Source organism: Bos mutus, chromosome 8 (genome assembly GCF_027580195.1).
Source record: "Bos mutus isolate GX-2022 chromosome 8, NWIPB_WYAK_1.1, whole genome shotgun sequence".
In the NCBI taxonomy this organism is placed as follows: Eukaryota; Metazoa; Chordata; class Mammalia; order Artiodactyla; family Bovidae; genus Bos; species Bos mutus.
In genome coordinates this window covers 85366707-85385877 of record NC_091624.1, presented here as the reverse complement: position 1 = coordinate 85385877, position 19171 = coordinate 85366707, and the positions used below count along the sequence as shown (strand labels likewise).

Genomic DNA, 19171 nt, shown 5'->3' with positions numbered 1-19171 from the left:
AACACAGAACTGGAAGTCCTAGCTGGAGCAATTAGGCAGTAAAAAGAAATAAAAAGCATCCAAATCAGAAAGAAAGAAGTAGCACTGTCTCTTTTTTCTCATGACATGATCTTTTATGTAGGATGTAGAAAATCCTAACAACTCCATCCAAAAAAGCTGTTACAATTAATCAACAAATTCAGTAAAGTTGTAGGATACAAAGTCACAGATAAAAATTAATTTGTTGTGTCTCTATACACTAACAATAAAACATGTGAAAAAGGAATAAAACAATCCCACTTACAGTAGCACCCAACAATAAAATTTTAGGGATAAATTTAACTAAGGAAGTGAAAGATCTATACTCCCAAAACTCTAAGACACTGATGAAAGAAACTAAAGACATAAATAAATGAAATGATATCCTGCGCTTATTGATTGAAAGAGTGGATATTCTTAAAATGTTCATTCTACCTAAAGACATCGAGAGGTTCAATAAGACCTCTATCAAAGTTCCAATGCCATTTTTTTTCAGAAAAATAGAAAAAAAAATCCCCTAAATTTGGATGAAACTACAAAAGACTGACTAGCCAAAGCAATCTTAGGAAAGCGCAAAGCTGGAGGCATCATACTTCCTAACTTTAAAGTATATATAAAACTCATACAAGTTGATCAGAGAAGGCAATGGCAACCCACTCCAGTACTCTTGCCTGGAAAAATCCCATGGACGGAGGAGCCTGGTAGGCTGCAGTCCATGGGGTCGATATGAGTTGGTCACGACTGAGTGACTTCACTTTCACTTTTCACTTTCCTGCATTGGAGAAGGAAATGGCAATACGCTCCAGTGTTCTTGCCTGGAGAATCCCAGGGATGGGGGAGGCTGGTGAGCTTCCGTCTATGGGGTCGCACAGAATCAGACACAACTGAAGCGACTTAGCAGCAGCAGCAGCAGTAGTAGCATACAACTTGATAACAAAACCAAAACATCCAATGTAGAAATGGAAATAGAATCTGAACAAATACTTTTCCAAAGAACACAAACAATGGCCAGCAAGTTCATGAGAAGGCGCTCAACCTTACTGATCATCAGAGAAATGCAAATCAAAACCACAAGGTATCGGCTCATGCCTGTTGGAATGGCTATTATCAAATAGATAAGAGAGAACAAATGCTGGCAAGATGTTGAGAAAAGGGAAACACTGTGCACTGTGGGTGAGACTGTAAATTGGTACAGCCACTACAGAAAACAGTGTAGAGGTTCCTCGGAAAATTAAAAATAACAACTACCAGCAATCCAACTTCTGAGTACATATTGAGAGGAAACAAAAACAGAACCTCAAAGAGATACATGCACTCTCATGGTCACTGCAGCATTATTTGCACTAATCAACACATGGAAACAACTTGTGTCCATCAATATATTAATGAGTAAGAAAATGTAGTAAATATGTGTGTGTGTGATTAAACACATACACAATGGAATATGATGACTCAGCCATAAAAAAGGAAATCCAGACATTTCTGACAACATGGATAGCCCAAGAGTACTATGCTAAGTGAAATAAACCAGACAGAACAATACAAATACTGGATGATATCGCTTATATATATGGAATTTTAAAAAGGAAAACTCAGAAACAGAGAGTATAAAAGTGGTTGCCAGGAGCTGAGGGGAGGAGGAAATGAGATGTTGGTCAAATGGTACAAACTTCCAATCATAAGAAGAATAAGTTCCAGGGATTTAATGTATAACATAGTGATTATAGTTAACAATACTCAACTGTATACTTGGAATTTGCCATGACTAGATTTTAAATGTCCTTCCCATAACAATAACTACAAAATGGCAATTATGTGAGGTTAAGGATGTGTTAACTAACCTATTGTAGTAAACTTTTCATAATATATACATGTATCAAGTCATCATATTGTATATCTTAATCTTATAAAATGTCATATCTAATAAAGTTGAAAAATCATAATAAGAGTAGATCAGTACCAAAGTGTTAGTAACTGTACACATTAAAAATAAAATTATAATGCTTTAAAAATATTCTTACTAAAGAATCAAGAAATTTATATGCCCTAATCATCTTACTAAATCTTAACAAGCAAGTACATATTGATAATTAAATGATTTAAGCTTCTGCATAAATGTTGTTCTTTGGCTGGTATTTATTTATCAGCTAACAAAAGCCACTGAGAAGATGGAACTGACCATATGATTCTCACATACAAGCACGTTAACAAGCCCATTATCAGGCCTCAGTCAAACTGAGCAAATACTTCTAGAAATTTCCCTTGTGTGTTTTATTCAGTTATTAGGAGAATTCAAAGCTTCAACTCTGCCACATACATCCAACCCAGATGCTCAAAGCACTTGATTTTACTCCAGGGTAAAATTCCATATTCAAGACTAGATCTAGAACAGATGGCCACCCCACCTCTGCTATAATCTAGTTGTGCCCTATGCATAAATGAAAAAAAAAAAAAAAAAAACTAAAAGGAACACAGATTCCACAGCAGGGCCAGAACAAACATTATTAGTATTAATACTACTAATAATAGTAATACTGTGTATTTTGTGTACCTGTTACCCTATTAAGTTCTGCACAGAATGAGTCCCATTGATCATAATGTTCCATGTAGGAACTATGTACATTCTCTGACTATGCTCAACATTCTTTAAGTATGCTCATTAGGAGCGTGCATAGCTCTTGCCTTCACAGAGGTTTCAATCTGAGCAGTGATTACGTGCCCAGTACTATTCCTGAAGCAGATATAAAGTCAGTTTGTCAAGAATTTAGCGAGCTCTATTATGTGCCAGTTGTTTTTGTTGTTTTGTTGCTAAGTCGTGTCTGACTCTTCGTGACTCAGTGAACTGTGGCCCAACAGGCCCTAGTCCTGTTTCCATGGGATTTCCCAGGGAAGAATACTGGAGGGGGTTGCCATTTCCTTCTCCAGGGGATCATCCCAACTCAGGGGTCAAATTCGCATCTCCAACAAAGGAGACAGCATAATGGCAGCAGACTTGTTTGCTAGCTACAAGGCAGAATAAAGGCACTAAACAGGAGTGTAAACAACTCATGCTGCTGCTGCTGCTAAGTCACTTCAGTCGGGTCAGACTACGTGCGATCCCATAGACGGCAGCCCACCAGGCTCCCCCGTCCCTGGGATTCTCCTGGCAAGAACACTGGAGTGGGTTGCCATTTCCATCTCCAATGCATGAAAGTGAAAAGTGAAAGTGAAGTCGCTCAGTCGTGTCCGACCCTCAGTGACCCCATGGACTGCAGCCTACCAGGCTCTTCCGTCCACAGGATTTTCCAGGCAGGAGTACTGGAGTGCAGTGCCATCGCCTTCTCCGAAACAACTCATAGTGGCATTAAAAAGAGAGGAGCAATCCCCAGGTTCCCAGGCCTCAGTGCCTTGTTATCTCTGAAACCAAACTGTTCCGCCTACATTTTCCCAGAATAGTTAAGGGAGGAATACTGGCTGACCACGTGGGGGCAGAAGTACAGACCAGAGGTCTAAACACTCCTTATAAAGACTTTGAAACAAAACCTGGTATTCTCCCTTCCCCCACCACCCTTAGCTTTGGTGGTTCCTTGTACTGCTGCTGCTGCTAAGTCGCTTCAGTCGTGTCCGACTCTGTGCAACCCCATAGACGGCAGCCCACCAGGGAATCCCCCGTCCCTGGGATTCTCCAGGCAAGAACACTGGAGTGGGTTGCCATTTCCTTCTCCAATGCATGAAACTGAAAAGTGAAAGGGAAGTCGCTCAGTCCTGTCTGACTCTTAGCGACCCCATGGACCGCAGCCAACCAGGCTCCTCTGTCCATGGGATTTTCCAGGCAAAAGTACTGGAGTAGGGTGCCAGTTCCTTGTACAGCCAATGCCTAAGTCTTTCTGGGATTATTCAGTGGTCAGATAATTTCTAGATGGTACACCCTTTGTAGATACTCTAGTTTGTCTTCATTTTGTCCTGCCAGATCATTTACCATTCCTTTACCCATTCCATGCCTGATAAGTTATGGGGCCCAGGTGCAATGTCTCTTAACGTCAATGATCATGGATCAAGCTTCTGGTTGTTCTTGCTTGTGTGATTTTTAAAAGGAAGTGGAATGGAAATAACTCAATTTTTTGGTCTTAAAACCTGTCTTGCTTATGTGATTACCACAATTCCATAACTAAATTGACACTGGAAAAAGAATATTAAAAACATAGTGGACATTTTTAAACTCAAGCTATGAAAATGAATCTTTCATAGAGAAAATTTGAATAGTGTGGTGGGTAGGGTACGGGAAGATGCTTTGTGGTTTGGGAAAGAAAGCAGAAAGGAACTTCAAGAACACCCCAGATCATCTGAAATAGGCCACTGCCCACTGTGCCTGAATTAAAGCACCAGTTAATAAAGAATTCAAACCTTCACAAATATGGTGAACTCTTCTACTTTCTCACTGGCTAGTAGCAATTTCTTCTGTGCACCTTCTAGGGCCTGCTCACTTTGCATTGCTAATCCTTGAAGATGCTTAGATGCTGCTGTTTCAATCTCTGCCATGGCAGATTCAGTCTCATTTATTTTTGACAGGAGGAAAGTAAGCTTGACATCCTGCAAAAGACCAGTAATCATAGAATAAAAATATATTTTTTAAACAGATTTGGAAGTTAGAGATGTAAGATAAAGAAAGGGTTTCATTACTCTCTTTATATCTTGTATTTATTTTCATTTGAGTAAAACTTTATTTTCAATGACTATCTTGAGCACATATTATCACATATTTATCATCAAAATCAATTTATTCTTTTAAAAATTATAAATCATTAAAGACATGGAAGGTATTTTGGACTAAAAGATTTCATATATCAAATGGAAGTATTTAATTAGTTTATAAGTTTGCTACTAAGTCACTTCAGTCGTGTCCGACTCTGTGCGACCCCATAGCCGGCAGCCCACCAGGCTTCCCCATCCCTGGGATTCTCCAGGCAAGAACACTGTAGTGGGTTGCCATTCCCTTCTCCAATGCATGAAAGTGAAAAGTGAAAGTGAAGTCACTCAGTCGTGTCCGACTCTTAGCAACCCGATGGACTGAAGCCTACCAGGCTCCTCCATCCATAGGATTTTCCAGGCAAGAGTAGTGGAGTGGGGTGCCATTGCCTTCTCCAGATTAAAAGTTTAGGTGGACCTAAAACTTTATATCTACTTATATAAATACCAGTTCTTAACAACAGTTTTCATTTATTATAAATCATCAAGATAAACAAAATCTGCTTCTCTAATACAGCATTACCTTTAATAATAAACAAATTCTTAGTGTTTATGTAGAGATATAAATGTTCTTTGCAGTTATCTGAAACTTTTAAGTAACTCATAGTTTTGGGGAGAAATAGAAATAAAAATAAAAAAGAGATTGTTACAGCCCACCTCTAAACTAAAATGTCCTAAACCATACCTTTTTTTCTAACTCCTCTTTAGTTTGCTGATACATCTCTTCATACTGAGACTTCTCTTTAACAGCAACGTTAAGTCTTTGCTTTAGTGAATCAATTGATACTTTCTTGTTGGAACACTCCTCAGTTAATGTCTTCACCTACAATAAATGCACAAAGGTGGAGATGTATGGGGAGAGTAACATGGAAACTTACATTACCATATGTAAAATAGATAGCCAATGGGAATTTGCTGTGTGTCTCAGGAAACTCAAACAGGGGCTCTGTATCAACCTAGAGGGGTAGGAGGGGGAGGGAGATGGGAGGTAGGTTCAAAAGGGAGAGGATATATATATGTTACCTATGGCTGATTCATGTTAAGGTTTTTGACAGAAAACAACAGAATTCTGTAAAGCAATTATCCTTCAATTAAAAAATAAATAAAAAAATTTTAAAAGCACAAAGGTAAATATTATTGGTAAAGGCAGTCAAGTTCTACACTGTATTTGTTTTAACAGAAACTAAATGAATGCATGAATAAGTCATTTCATTTATTTTCTCATAAGTGATATCAAATTCAAGTATAAGATTTGTGTAACTCATACAGCACTGCGAGCACTAACTAACCTTACTGAAATCAGTAGTGAGTGAGACTAACAATACATAAGTCATAACAGCACCCAAAACTGCGCAAAAAGCATGAATATTGCTATGTGTAGACTTCTACCTAATAATACAAGATTATTTTTAATTACGTTTCCTTTAATTACTAACCTGAACTTTCTCAAGCAAGAGATGGTTGGTTTTGATTCTTTAATAAGCCAAGTCATAGAAAACTTCAATTTGTATTCTCCAATATAACATGTACTTTTTAGGATAAAATTAAATAAGTAATACAACATATTTATTGTGCATTTCAAAGTATAGCAGAAGACTCCAAAGGAGACATACCAATAGCTAATAAATATATGAAATGATTCTCAACATGACTCATTATTAGAGAAATGTAAATCAAAACTACAATGAGATATCACCTCACACTGGTCAGAATGGCCATCATCAAAAACTTCAGAAACAGTAAGTGCTGGAGAGGGTGTGGAGAAAAGGGAACACTCTTTCACTGTCGTTGGGAATATAAATTGATACAGTCACTATGGAAGATAGTATGGAGATTCCTTAAAAGACTAGGAATAAACTACCATATGACCCAGCAATACCACTTCTAGGCGCACACATTGAGGAAACCAAAACTGAAAAAGATCCATATACCTCAGTGTTTACTGCAGCACTATTTACAATAGCTAGGATATGGAAGCAACCTAGATGTCCATTCACAGATGAACAGATAAAGAAGCTGTGGTAATATATGCAATGGAATACTACTCAGCCATAAAAAGAAATGCATTTGAGTCAGTTATAATACGGTGGATGAACCTAAAGCCCATTATACAGAGTGAAGTTAAGTGAGAAATAGAAAAATAAATAGTATATTAACATATATACATGGAATCTAGAAAGATGGTACTGATGAACCTATTTGCAGGGCAGTAATGGAGATGCAGACATGGAGGACAGACTTACGGACATGGGCCAGGAGGAGAAAGGAGAGAGTGGGATGAATGGAGAGAGTTGCATGGAAGCATATACCCCACCATATGTAAAACAGATAGCTAGTGGAAATTTGCTGTATGACTCAGGGAACTCAAACTGGGGCTCTGTAACAATCTAGAGGGGCGGGAAAGCGTGGGAGCTGGGAGGAAGGTTCAAAAGGGAGTAGACATATGTACACCTATGGCTAATTCATGTTAAGGCATGGCAGAAACCAAACCAATATTGTAAAGCAATTATCCTTTAATTAAAAATAAATACATGTTTAAAAAAATGCTAAAAAACAGCAGAAGAAAACATTTTTTCAGTTTAATACTATTAAAGATAAATGAATTCTTATACAAACATTGTATACTTCAAATGATTATTGAAGTTAAAATGAATAAAATTTAAAAGACAGCATTGAAAAAAACCTATATGAAGTAATTATAATTTGTGTGGGTATGTGGAGGAGAAAGATAAAGAAAATCTATATACATGTTCTTACTCATGTAAAATTTTCTCTCTTCCATTTGAGCATTACTTACATTTTTTTATCTCCAACAAGGAAAATAAGGGAGATGTTCTCTCTGGAGTGGATGACATTTTGTGAATGCCAAAGCACAAGCTGCTTTATGATTTCTGTAAATAGCAGCTTTTAAAATTTTTTAAACAAAAAATATCTCTTAGTCAGCAAACTGCTGATTTTACTTTGGGGTCAGATAGTGTACAACTATTTTAAATATGACTCTTTTCTTAAGTACACTGAATTAAACGTGTACAAGGAAATACTTTAAATCAATTGTGGTGAGTACACTTTTTGAAGAACTGATAGTTATTAGCATATTTTTTCATTTAAAACACATTCTTAATTCTATCATTATAAATAGTAGTTTTAAAGAAAATGCTGAATATAATAGATTTTGAATCTCAAAAATATTACAAATTTTTTAAAATTAAAATGAACTTCTCATGGTATATGTACAATATAAAACAAATGAATGGCTATAATATGTGTAGGATTTTGTCTTGAATTTTAAAACAAAAAATGTACTTTCAGAGCAAATGATGTAATTATGTAACAACACAGGTATATTTTATGAATATTTATTATACATTTTGTTAAGATTGAATATTGAATTTAAGAAAGTAAAGACAAAGGGAAGTGATCTGTTTTTTTTAGTGTCAGTGAACATAAAAATTGATACCTTTTTTTCAAGATTTTCTAGCATTTCATTAATACTCTCATTACTTTCCAAATTTACTTTCTGTCGAAATTTCAAGTCCTCTATCAAATGTCTTTTCATGGTTATATCTCTCTCCATTCGAGACATCCTTGAAAGGGAAAAAAAGGCATCTTATCAAGAGTGATAGAAAATATTTCAATAGTGATAATATCTTACATATTACCCATATTATATCTACCGTAAATTTTTAAATGTTATCTGATTAATTGCAAATTAATAAAATATTTGCTTGGGATAAAATATTGCTGTTAGTATTTTGAGTAAAATATTAAAATCTATAATCCAGCTGTGACTTGGTAAATGCAGTATTTTATATAAACATATGCATTAAAAAAAAGAACTGAGAAAGCTTAATAAAATTTTTTGAAAACTTAAAATTATATTTATATTCCACTCATGCTTCCAAGAAAAATACAAGTAATATTTAGAGATTATCAAAATCATAACACTGATTGTTTCTGATAAGAAACAATTCTATACTTTAATAAAGAAGTATAAAATTTGATAATATCATAAAGACACTGAAGTGACTTATATCATATAAAGACATATCAGTGATTGAACTGACATATCAGTTTAGCTTAAGGTGATAATGCTAAGTATAAAATGATAAATGTAATAACCACTATTACTAGAACAACAATAACTAGCATTTAATGAATGTTTACTATGTACCAGTCACTATTATAAGTGCTTTACATGTATTTCAATTCTAAGAACTTTATGAGTTAATTCTATTAACTTGAGATCCAGAGCTGGCAGGTAAAGAAGACAGGATTCAAAGAATGTTATCTAAAGTCCTCAATGGTAAACAGTAAGAAAGACTAACTCAATCTATCAACAAGCTTCAAGACATTCTGCTTAAAAAAAATTAAACAATTTTCTTATCTAACAGTTTTATCTACTAAAGTCAAAGTGAAAAGGAATTTGTTCAGTCATGTCTGACTCTTTGGGACCCAAGGGACTGTAGCCCAACCAGGCTCCTCTGTCCATGGGGATTTTCCAAGCAAGAATACTGGAGTGGGTTGCCATTTCCTTTTCCAAGGGATCTTCCCAACCCAAGGAATGAACCGGGGTCCCACACTGCAGGAAGATGCTTTACCATTTGAGCCACCAGGGAAATTCCTTATCTACTAAGGTCACTTTTAAGTAAGTGATCTCTAATTATGAATGACTAGACTTCTTTCAAAACACATCACTTCTAAGCTCTAGATATCCATAAAAGATACAGAAAGTAAACAATTTTGATTCTGTGAGATAGAACATTTTAAACTCCTTTTTTAGTATAAATACACAAAGTATAATATTTCATAATTCTTCAGTTGTTTTAAATACAAACAAAACTCTTCATCTTTGCTTTACAAGCTTAGGTAATAACTCAAATATAAATCAATATATATATATACATATATATACGTACATATTTTTAGTCAAATAATTCCTACATTCTAAAGTTTTCTGTTCATGGTGTTTAGGCCATTAACTGATATTTATTCAAAATTAAAACGTTGACTCTAAGAAGGAAAATCTAACTTTAAACATTTTTACTCTAATTAATAAAAGTAGTAACTATCTTGCCATCAACTATACTATATATAATATTCTTTAAACCTTCATCTTATTTAGTTTCAAACATAAACTAAGAAAGGAAAACAATTTTAACATGTTGGTATTGTTTCTTGGGGTGAAGTGGTTAACAAAGTTAATTGCCACTAGGTGGCACCAAATACAATGGATAAAAATATAAAGCACCTACTTTTCATGCATTTCCTTTATGTGTTCTTCTTTTGCTAGGAGTTCAAATTTCAGAGACTTCAAGTTTGAAGATTGTTTAGTGAGTTCATTAGTTGCATTCTAGATTAAAAATACATATAAATTTAAATATACCTTGCAATCTTGTTCTAAGGCAGCATAAATATAAATGTCATTCTCATGAAGTAATAAAAATGCAAAAATTATGGTTACAATTAAAATGAACATTTAAACACTTGAAAATGTTCATTTTGTATGTTCTAACAGAAATACCAGGGCACACGAAAATTTTTATATAACATGTCAAAATAATAGAAGAACACACTCATATAATAATTGCAAAGATATTGCAAATATATATTTATAGGAAATACAGATTTTACAGAATTTAAATGTGTATTACTAAGTATTTTTATGGTTTAATAAGATCACCTAAAACTAATTCTGGATTTACTAATAATCAGACTAAATATAGTCAGAAATACTTTGCTGCACCTCCCACCAAGAGGATGGAATGGAGTCCATCTCCCAACCTTCTTAATCTGATCCTGCCTGTAATTTGCTTTGACAGAAAATATCTGGCATAAATGACATTGTGCAAATATCAGATCCAGGCTTTAAATTGTTGTAGCTTGCACCTTTGCCCTCTTGTAATGCTGCTCTGGGATCGCCTACCAACAAATACAGAGGAAAGGCCATTTGGAAGAATACTGAAGTACCCCAGATGAAGCCAACAGACCAATCATCAGCCTGTGAGTGAGGCTCTCTTGGAACTTCCAGCCCAGGTAAATCCTTGGTTTAGAAGAATGCAGGTGTGTGAGGCAACTCAGCAAACAGCCCAAAAGAATTACCTAGTGAACCCTGCTGCTGCTACTGCTGCTAAGTCACTTCAGTCATGTCCGACTCTGTGCGACCCCAGAGACGGCAGCCCACCAGGCTCCTCCGTCCCTGGGATTCTCCAGGCAAGAATACTGGAGTGGGTTGCCATTTCCTTCTCCAAACCTAGTGAACCCACTGGATCATAAATTGCTGTTGTTTTAAATTGCTACATTTTGGATAATTTGTTAGACAATAACAAATAACTGATAGAGAATCTCAGGAATACTAAATACTTTCTTCCTTGAACCTATATTGTTGCTGTTTAGTTGCTAAGTCCTGCCCAACTCTCTTTGTGACTCCATGAACTGCAGCCCACCCAGGCTCCTCTGTCCATGGGATTTCCCAGGTAAGAATACTGGGGTGTGCTGCTATTCTCTTCTCCAGGGGATCTTCCTGACCCAGGGATCAAACCCATGTCTCCTGCATTGGCAGGTGGATTCTTTACCACGAAGCAACTCGGGAAGTATTTATATATAATTATTAGTTTTTCAAAGCAGAACAGCATTGTGGAATTTGTTGTTTGCACAGCTTAGGGGCCAGAGGTAGTAACTAGAGTGCCAAGGATCCCTTGTTTTCAATTTTGACTCAAGTTCCAGGAAAACATGTACCCTAAGATATTATTTAGTGGTTTTGATATTTTGGATTTTACCTAAGATAGTGTTGACAGAAATTTATTCATGTGTTAAATTTAAAAAGTATTAAACTAATATAAATATAATAAAAATAATAATTTAATAATCTTAAATTCTTTCTGGAATGACTGTTCATTCATTTAGAAATAATAATTCAAGATTACATTAACAAATTAAAGTGAAAGTGAACGTCGCTCAGTTGTGTCTGACTCTTTGTGACCCCATGAACTATACAGTTCATGGAATTCTCCAGGCCAGAATACTAGAGTGTGTAGACCATTCCCTTCTTCAAGGAATCTTTCCAACCCAAGGATTGAACCCAGGTCTCCCACATTTCAGGCAGATTATCTTTACCAGCTGAGCCACCAGGGAAGCCCCCACATTAAGCAATAGTGATATTTTAATATAATAATATTATAAATATTATCACTACATTAATTGGTATATTACTATGTCTAATTTATTACTACTGTATCATTATATAGTGATGCCTTTAAAATACATCATGATATAAATGGCTTCTCAGCCTTGCTCTGAATGGTACCAGGCTGCTGTTTTTCTAATTTTGTATTTTTACCTTAGCATTTTTATATTTTCTTTATCTGTCAATCTGTTGATCATAATTTCTTACTTCTCTCAATATTTCTGCCTAAAAAAATTCATCCTGTCCCCTAGTATGAATACTTCTAATTTGCTGCCTTTGAGGTGTTTTCTGCTGAGAAGGTAAACAAATAAACTCATTACAGCTGTATTTAAAATAAAAAACAATAGGTAGTAAATGAAGAGTGAAAATATTTTCAACAGAATAAACTAAGTAGATTTTAAGATAACTGATTCTTTTATGTTTTAAAATTTATGCTTGTTATTTTTTGTGGCTGAAAAATGCAGTAATTTTGACTTCTGGATAATGGAGGGATTCTAGAATTATAATAAATAAAACAATGCCAGCTTACAGATACTTTTGTCAGACTCTCTAAACCTCACAGCTATTTTAATCCTCAGAAATCCTTTTGAAGTGGGTACAAAGTTGTCCCTGTTCTAGACCTCTGAAAAAGCTATTTCCTCAGTCAGGTCCCAGAAGTTACTGGATGAAAAATGATTGAAACCTAGGTCCCCTGACCCTTTTCCATTTCCTAAAACATAATATTTATCTGCAGCTACAAAATCTGGAGTAAAAGATATATTTCAAAGATGTCATAATGGTAATCTATCTTGGTTAGAGTTTTTCTGTTTAAGTTTATTAAATTCTTTTTAAAATTTCTGAATAAAAGCATGGACTCTGGAGCCCTATTGATTGAGCTCTAATCTCAGCTCTGCCTAATTGTGACCTTGAACAATTAACTTACTCAGTTTTCTTAACTATCAAATAGATATAATAATAGAACTTCTCTCATAGGCTTGAAACGAGTAATGAGTTAACATTTTTAAAAGACTTACAACTAGATTGACAATAGATTATATATAAAGTAAAAGTAGTTTAAAAACTATTATTCTTCAATATTAACTTACTGGAAAGCTGGAAGAGAACACAGTATACATCAAAAAGTATGTTTTCAACAATTAAGTGGTCAAAAAAATCACAAATATAAATTAGTGTACTATTCAATCCAGATTGCATAAAAAGTTACAAATTAAATAGAAATAACCAATGTATATATCATTTACTGGAAGGCAGTTTTATGTCAGTACGTATCTTATTATCTATCTATATAAAGTTGAGTTCCTTGAGAAAATGTGTCTAATGTGCATAAAAAGGAAGCTACAGAAAACGCACATGAGCCCTCTAATTTCTGAATGAACCATGGACATCTCAGAGGTATACTTAAGAATTTACATAGAAAAGTTTAAATTCATTGGATAAAACAAAATGGATGGATGTAGATCTTTAAGAGTCAAATCTAACCAGGTATTTCAAAAAAATAGGCATGAAAAACATTAAGTAGAAAATACTCTATTTCTTGGAAAATCATGTTAGCAATTTGATACCTTATATGGGCTGATGGAATTCCAGTTGAGCTATTTCAAATCCTGAAAGATGATGCTATGAAAGTGCTGCACTCAATATGAGAGCAAATTTGGAAAATTCAGCAGTGGCCACAGGACTGGAAAAGGTCAGTTTTTATTCCAATACAAAAGAAAGGCAATGCCAAAGAATGCTCAAACTACTGCACAATTGCACTCATCTCACACGCTAGTAAAGTAATACTCAAAATTCTCCAAGCCAGGCTTCAGCAATACACAGGACTGGAAAAGGTCAGTTTTTATTCCAATACCAAAGAAAGGCAATGCCAAAGAATGCTCAAACTACTGCACAATTGCACTCATCTCACACGCTAGTAAAGTAATACTCAAAATTCTCCAAGCCAGGCTTCAGCAATACATGAACTTTCAGATGTTCAAGCTGGTTTTAGAAAAGGCAGAGGAACCAGAGACCAAATTGCCAACATCCGCTGGATCATGGAAAAAACAAGAGAGTTCCAGAAAAACATCTATTTCTGCTTTATTGACTATGCCAAAGCCTTTGACTGTGTGGATCACAATAAACTGTGGAAAATTCTGAAAGAGATGGGAATACCAGACCACCTGACCTGCCTCTTGAGAAACCTATATGCTGGTCAGGAAGCAACAGTTAGAACTGGACATGGAACAACAGACTGGTTCTAAATAGGAAAAGGAGTACATCAAGGCTGTATATTGTCACCCTGCTTATTTAACTTATATGCAGAGTACATCATGAGAAATGCTGGGCTGGAAGAAGCACAAGCTGGAATCAAGATTGCCGGGAGAAATATCAATAACCTCAGATATGCAGATGACACCAGCCTTATGGCAGAAAGTGAAGAGGAACTAAAAAGCCTCTTGATGAAGGTGAAAGAGGAGAGTGAAAAAGTTGGCTTAAAACTCAACATTCAGAAAACGAAGATCATGGCGTCTGGTCCCATCACTTCATGGGAAATAGATGGGGAAACAGTGTCAGACTTTATTTTTTGGGGCTCCAAAATCACTGCAGATGGTGATTGCAGCCATGAAATTAAAAGACGCTTACTCCTTGGAAGGAAAGTTATGACCAACCTAGTTAGCATGTTCAAAAGCAGAGACATTACTTTGCCAACAAAGGTCCATCTAGTCAAGGCTATGGTGTTTCCAGTGGTCATGTATGGATGTGAGAGTTGAACTGTGAAGAAAGCTGAGTGCCGAAGAATTGATGCTTTTGAACTGTGGTGTTGGAGAAGACTCTTGAGAGTCCCTTGGACTGCAAGGAGATCCAACCAATCCATTCTGAAGGAGATCAGTCCTGGGTGTTCTTTGGAAGGACTGATGCTGAAGCTGAAACTCCAATACTTTGGCCACCTCATGCGAAGAGTTGACTCATTGGAAAAGACCCTGATGCTGGGAGGGATTGTGGGCAGGAGGAGAAGGGGACGACAGAGGATGAGATGGTTGGATGGCATCACTGACTCAATGGACATGAGTTTGAGTAAACTCTGGGAGTTGGTGATGGACAGGGAGGCCTGGCGTGCTGTCATTCATGGGGTCGCAAAGAGTTGGGCACGACTGAGCGACTGAATGGAACTGAATTAGGTAAAATGAGGTCACATGGGAAGGCATATCTAATAAGACTGGTTTCCTTATAAGAGAAGAATTAAAACAGGCCACACAGCCTGAGAGATGGCAGTGTGAGGGCACAGGAAGAAGGTGGCCGTCCACAAGACAAGGAAAGAGGCCTTAGAGGAAATCAAGCTTGCCACTATTTTAAGCTTAGGTTTCTAGACTCCAGAACTATGGGGAAAAAAAAAAAAAAAAAACTATTACTCAAGCCAGCCACTCGATGGTATTTTGTTATGGCAATCCTAGCAAACCAACACAATATCAAACATAAATTGTAGTACCTAGATGACTAGGTACTTAAAAGTACCTAGTCTTCCAGAATATTTCCATATTAAAACATGAAATAAGACAAAAATAAAAATTTATCCTTTTTGTCCCTATGTAGCTTGGTCAGTGTTTCAGGACTCCAAGTTAGATATGGACAATGTCACTTCAAGCTTACATCAAGCATGATCTAAATTGCTTTAGGCATTCATATTAGTATCACCTTTAAGACAGGGTAAAAACTTACACCATGGGACATGCTCCAAGAGGCTTACAGATATCCATATAAGCCTATTACCAAAATTTGTTACAAAGTATTAAAAGTAAGCAAAATCAAATAAGTAAAATAAAAATCAACTTAAAATTACTGACAATTTAAAAAATTTAGACATCAGATTAGACATTACTGGATTTAACATTCTATTTTATCTTGGTGAAAACAAAACTATTAGGCACATAAGACAAATATAAGAAGAATCACAAACTGTGAATAAAAGTCTCTGTGGTAGATAAGATCAAAGACGTCAATGGATTTTATCCTCCATATAAAATCTAAACACTGCAATGTTCAATGTATACATTTTACTCCATTTTATTCAGTCAGAAACACATTTTAAGAGAAGATATACAGACCCAAACTTACACAACTATTTTTTCTCATTTCTATTATGTAAGGTAGTTAAAACTTATAAAATGTAGTTGTTAAGGCAAGTTCTGTACACAAGACCTCTCTGAAAAATGACTTTTAATAAGCATCTAAATTAATATCAATGGTTTTATCTGATTATTAATAATAAAGCAAAATATTTTCAAGCAATAGTACATGAACTTATTTTAAACTTTATCCTAGTTTATCCTACTAGTAATCCTTCATTTAAAGATGTTATTATTAGAGAGAACACATATAATATTTTGGACTGAAAGCAACAGAGTCTATTGGACAATTCTATACCCTCATACTCTCATAACAGTCATGGTTATTACTGTTATATTCTGTGCATTTTCTTTTTTTAAATTTTATTTTATTTTTAAACTTTACATAATTGTATTAGTTTTGCCAAATATCAAAATGAATCCGCCACAGGTATACATGTGTTCCCCATCCTGAACCCTCCTCCCTCCTCCCTCCCCATACCATCCCTCTGGGTCGTCCCAGTGCACTAGCCCCAAGCATCAACCAGAATTTTCTTTCTAGTAACTCTCATTATAGCTATGGTCCCACATACATTTAGCTTCCAGCGAGCAATCCACTGAAGAAAATAATTAATATGTGAGGAATAAATGACCATGTTTTAAGAAGCATGAAAGTAAACTTTCCAATTAAAACTCACAAACCCTCTTGCTTACAAGACATTTCTCTTTAGCATAAGGCCAATCTTACTTTTACATTGGTGACAGTTCCACCTGGACTTAAGACATAATTCTTTATAAACAAAAGGAACACTGCATTTTATTCTCACTCTCAGGTTTAACTTGCTGAAATCTATTAAACCAACTCACCTTTGCTCTGTGCCTCCTCTCTCTTCCTCTAGTTCCCCATCTCCAACAAAGAACCACCAAATTAAAATAGTAGCAAATATGTACAGGAAAGAAAATCTATTTATGTTGATACATTACATATTTGAAAATAATTCTGTTCAGTAGCAGGCAGAGCGGAATTGAATAGTGGAATAAATGGCAATGGCCAGTTTCCATCATCTCCTAAGTTAGGATCTCATAGTGCCTTGTCATTTTTTTCAGAGTATCATGAATTACCAGATAAGAATCTATCATGCTAAAAAGAAAGATGAGGTTAAGTGTAGTATGAATAAGGATTATTTATACCATAAATTACCTTTATTAGTAAAGTTAAATTAAAATTGACAGAAACATATCTTTAAGGATTTTTTAGTGATATTCTTAAAATATTCTTTAAGGGTATCTTTAAACATATCTTTAAATAACTCAACACATGTTTTCATCTTTAATAAAATTTATAATCACCTTTAGTTTACACTGCAATTGCTTCATTTCCAAATCCATGCTCCTTGAAGGGCCAAGTGATGTAATCTGTATCCGTGGAACTGTTACCTGGGCAACTTCTTCAGTCAAACATGTGATTTCAGATGAAGATTCTACTCTCTTTAGTAAATCTTCTTTTTCTTTTTGAAGCTCAGCCAAATCCGAATTTAGCTTCTTTTTAAAGAAAATAAGTATAAATTTGTTATAAAAGCAATTACAGTTAACCTAACAACTATCATGTCAACAAAGGTCCATCTAGTCACAGCTATGGTTTTTCCAGTAGTCAGGTATGGATGTGAGAGTTGGACTATAAAGAAAGCTGAGTACAGAATTATTGATGCTTTTCAACTGTGGTGTTAGAGAAGACTCTTGAGAGTCCTTTGGACTGCAAGGAGATCCAACCAGTCCATCCTAAAGGAAATCAGTCCTGGGTGTTCATTGGAAGGACTGATGTTGAAACTGAAACTCCAATTCTTTGGCCACCTGTTGCAAAGAGCTGACTCATTTGAAAAGACCTTGATGTTGGCAAAGATTGAGGGCAGGAGGTGAAGGGGACGACAGAGGATGAGATGGTTAGATGGTATCACTGACTCAATGGATGTGAGTTTGGGTAAACCCCGGGAGTTGGTGATGGACAGGAAGGACTGGCGTGCTGCGGTTCATGGGGTCGCAAAGAGTCAGACATGGCTGAGCGACTGAACTGAACAACTATCAGCATCAATTTGTACAGGTAGGAAAATCCTAACCAAAAAAGTGATACTAATTATAAGAAGTTATTTTACAAAAATTTTAATTTTCACTAGTTTTTGCTTAAGGTTGTAAGGCTTTTAAAGGTTAAAAGAAAATAAGACTAGCTGTACTGAGTATCTTTTGGTTAGCAGGTCTTTACCCATGATGTGCTATTCCTTTGCCTTCATATAAATGTGGGTGTGCCAGAGATTCACATATTTGATAACCTTGTCTTCAGGGCTGATATCCTTAACTGGTAAAAGCCAAGCTGGAGCAGGACAGGATAACAGATGTTAGTTGTTTATTCCATTGGGTAAGTCTTACCACCCTATATAGCAGCCAAAATGCTTCTCATTTAGCAACATAAATGTTAAGTCCAATTAGTGGAAGAGGCTTATTAGAGATTTAGTTCAAATAAATAGCATACAAATGAATTCGCTCAGTTTCATGCACTTGATTGATAGTTGACAATCCTCTTTGTAATGTTGAGGTAGTTTATATTGAACTCCTTACATTTGAATTTTTAATAACATAAACATTTTACTAAATGACATACTGGTAATGCTTTTATGAAACAGTGTAAAAGAAACCATCTTAATGTTATCCCCTCTCATTCACCAATCTGTAGTCAGCAGAATGCCACCAAGCTGTAATGGCATAACAACCTAGAGATCCTTAAAAGGATAACTGCACTACTATTTTATTATTCCAAAGAAGCTTATAATATGGTAGTTTAACATAAGGAACAATTAGACAAAATTGCTTAAATCTCTCAGAGGGGGGAAAAAAATCTTTCTTTGTTAAGAATTCTAATTAAAACAGTAAAAGATCTGCTAACACATACAGTCATATATATGGGACGTAAGTTATTTAAACATTAACACTATGTTTAAACACAATCTCTAAAAGAATACCAATAAATCTATAATTTCATATGTATGTGTGTGTTCCTGTGTATACCGTAAAATATGAATATTTCAGATCATGAATTCAGAACTAGGGCTTGATGTATTTGAGATTAAACTATGTGTTTGTGAAGTAAAAAGTATGTTTTGATGATAAAAAC

General features: G+C 35.3%; 1 protein-coding gene across 5 annotated transcripts in view; it reads right to left on the bottom strand.

Moving 5' to 3' along the window:
* The window catches only part of CNTLN (centlein), a 357018-nt gene that overhangs the window by 29298 nt on the left and 308549 nt on the right, over nucleotides 1-19171 (bottom strand). For all 5 annotated transcript variants that reach the window (XM_070375943.1, XM_070375940.1, XM_070375942.1 and 2 more), the window contains 5 exons: nucleotides 17359-17550; nucleotides 9996-10093; nucleotides 8201-8327; nucleotides 5429-5566; nucleotides 4402-4587 (listed from right to left, as the gene is read on the bottom strand). In XM_070375943.1, the coding sequence (XP_070232044.1) occupies nucleotides 4402-4587; nucleotides 5429-5566; nucleotides 8201-8327; nucleotides 9996-10093; nucleotides 17359-17550 (741 nt within the window). The remainder of the gene's footprint in view (nucleotides 1-4401; nucleotides 4588-5428; nucleotides 5567-8200; nucleotides 8328-9995; nucleotides 10094-17358; nucleotides 17551-19171) is intronic.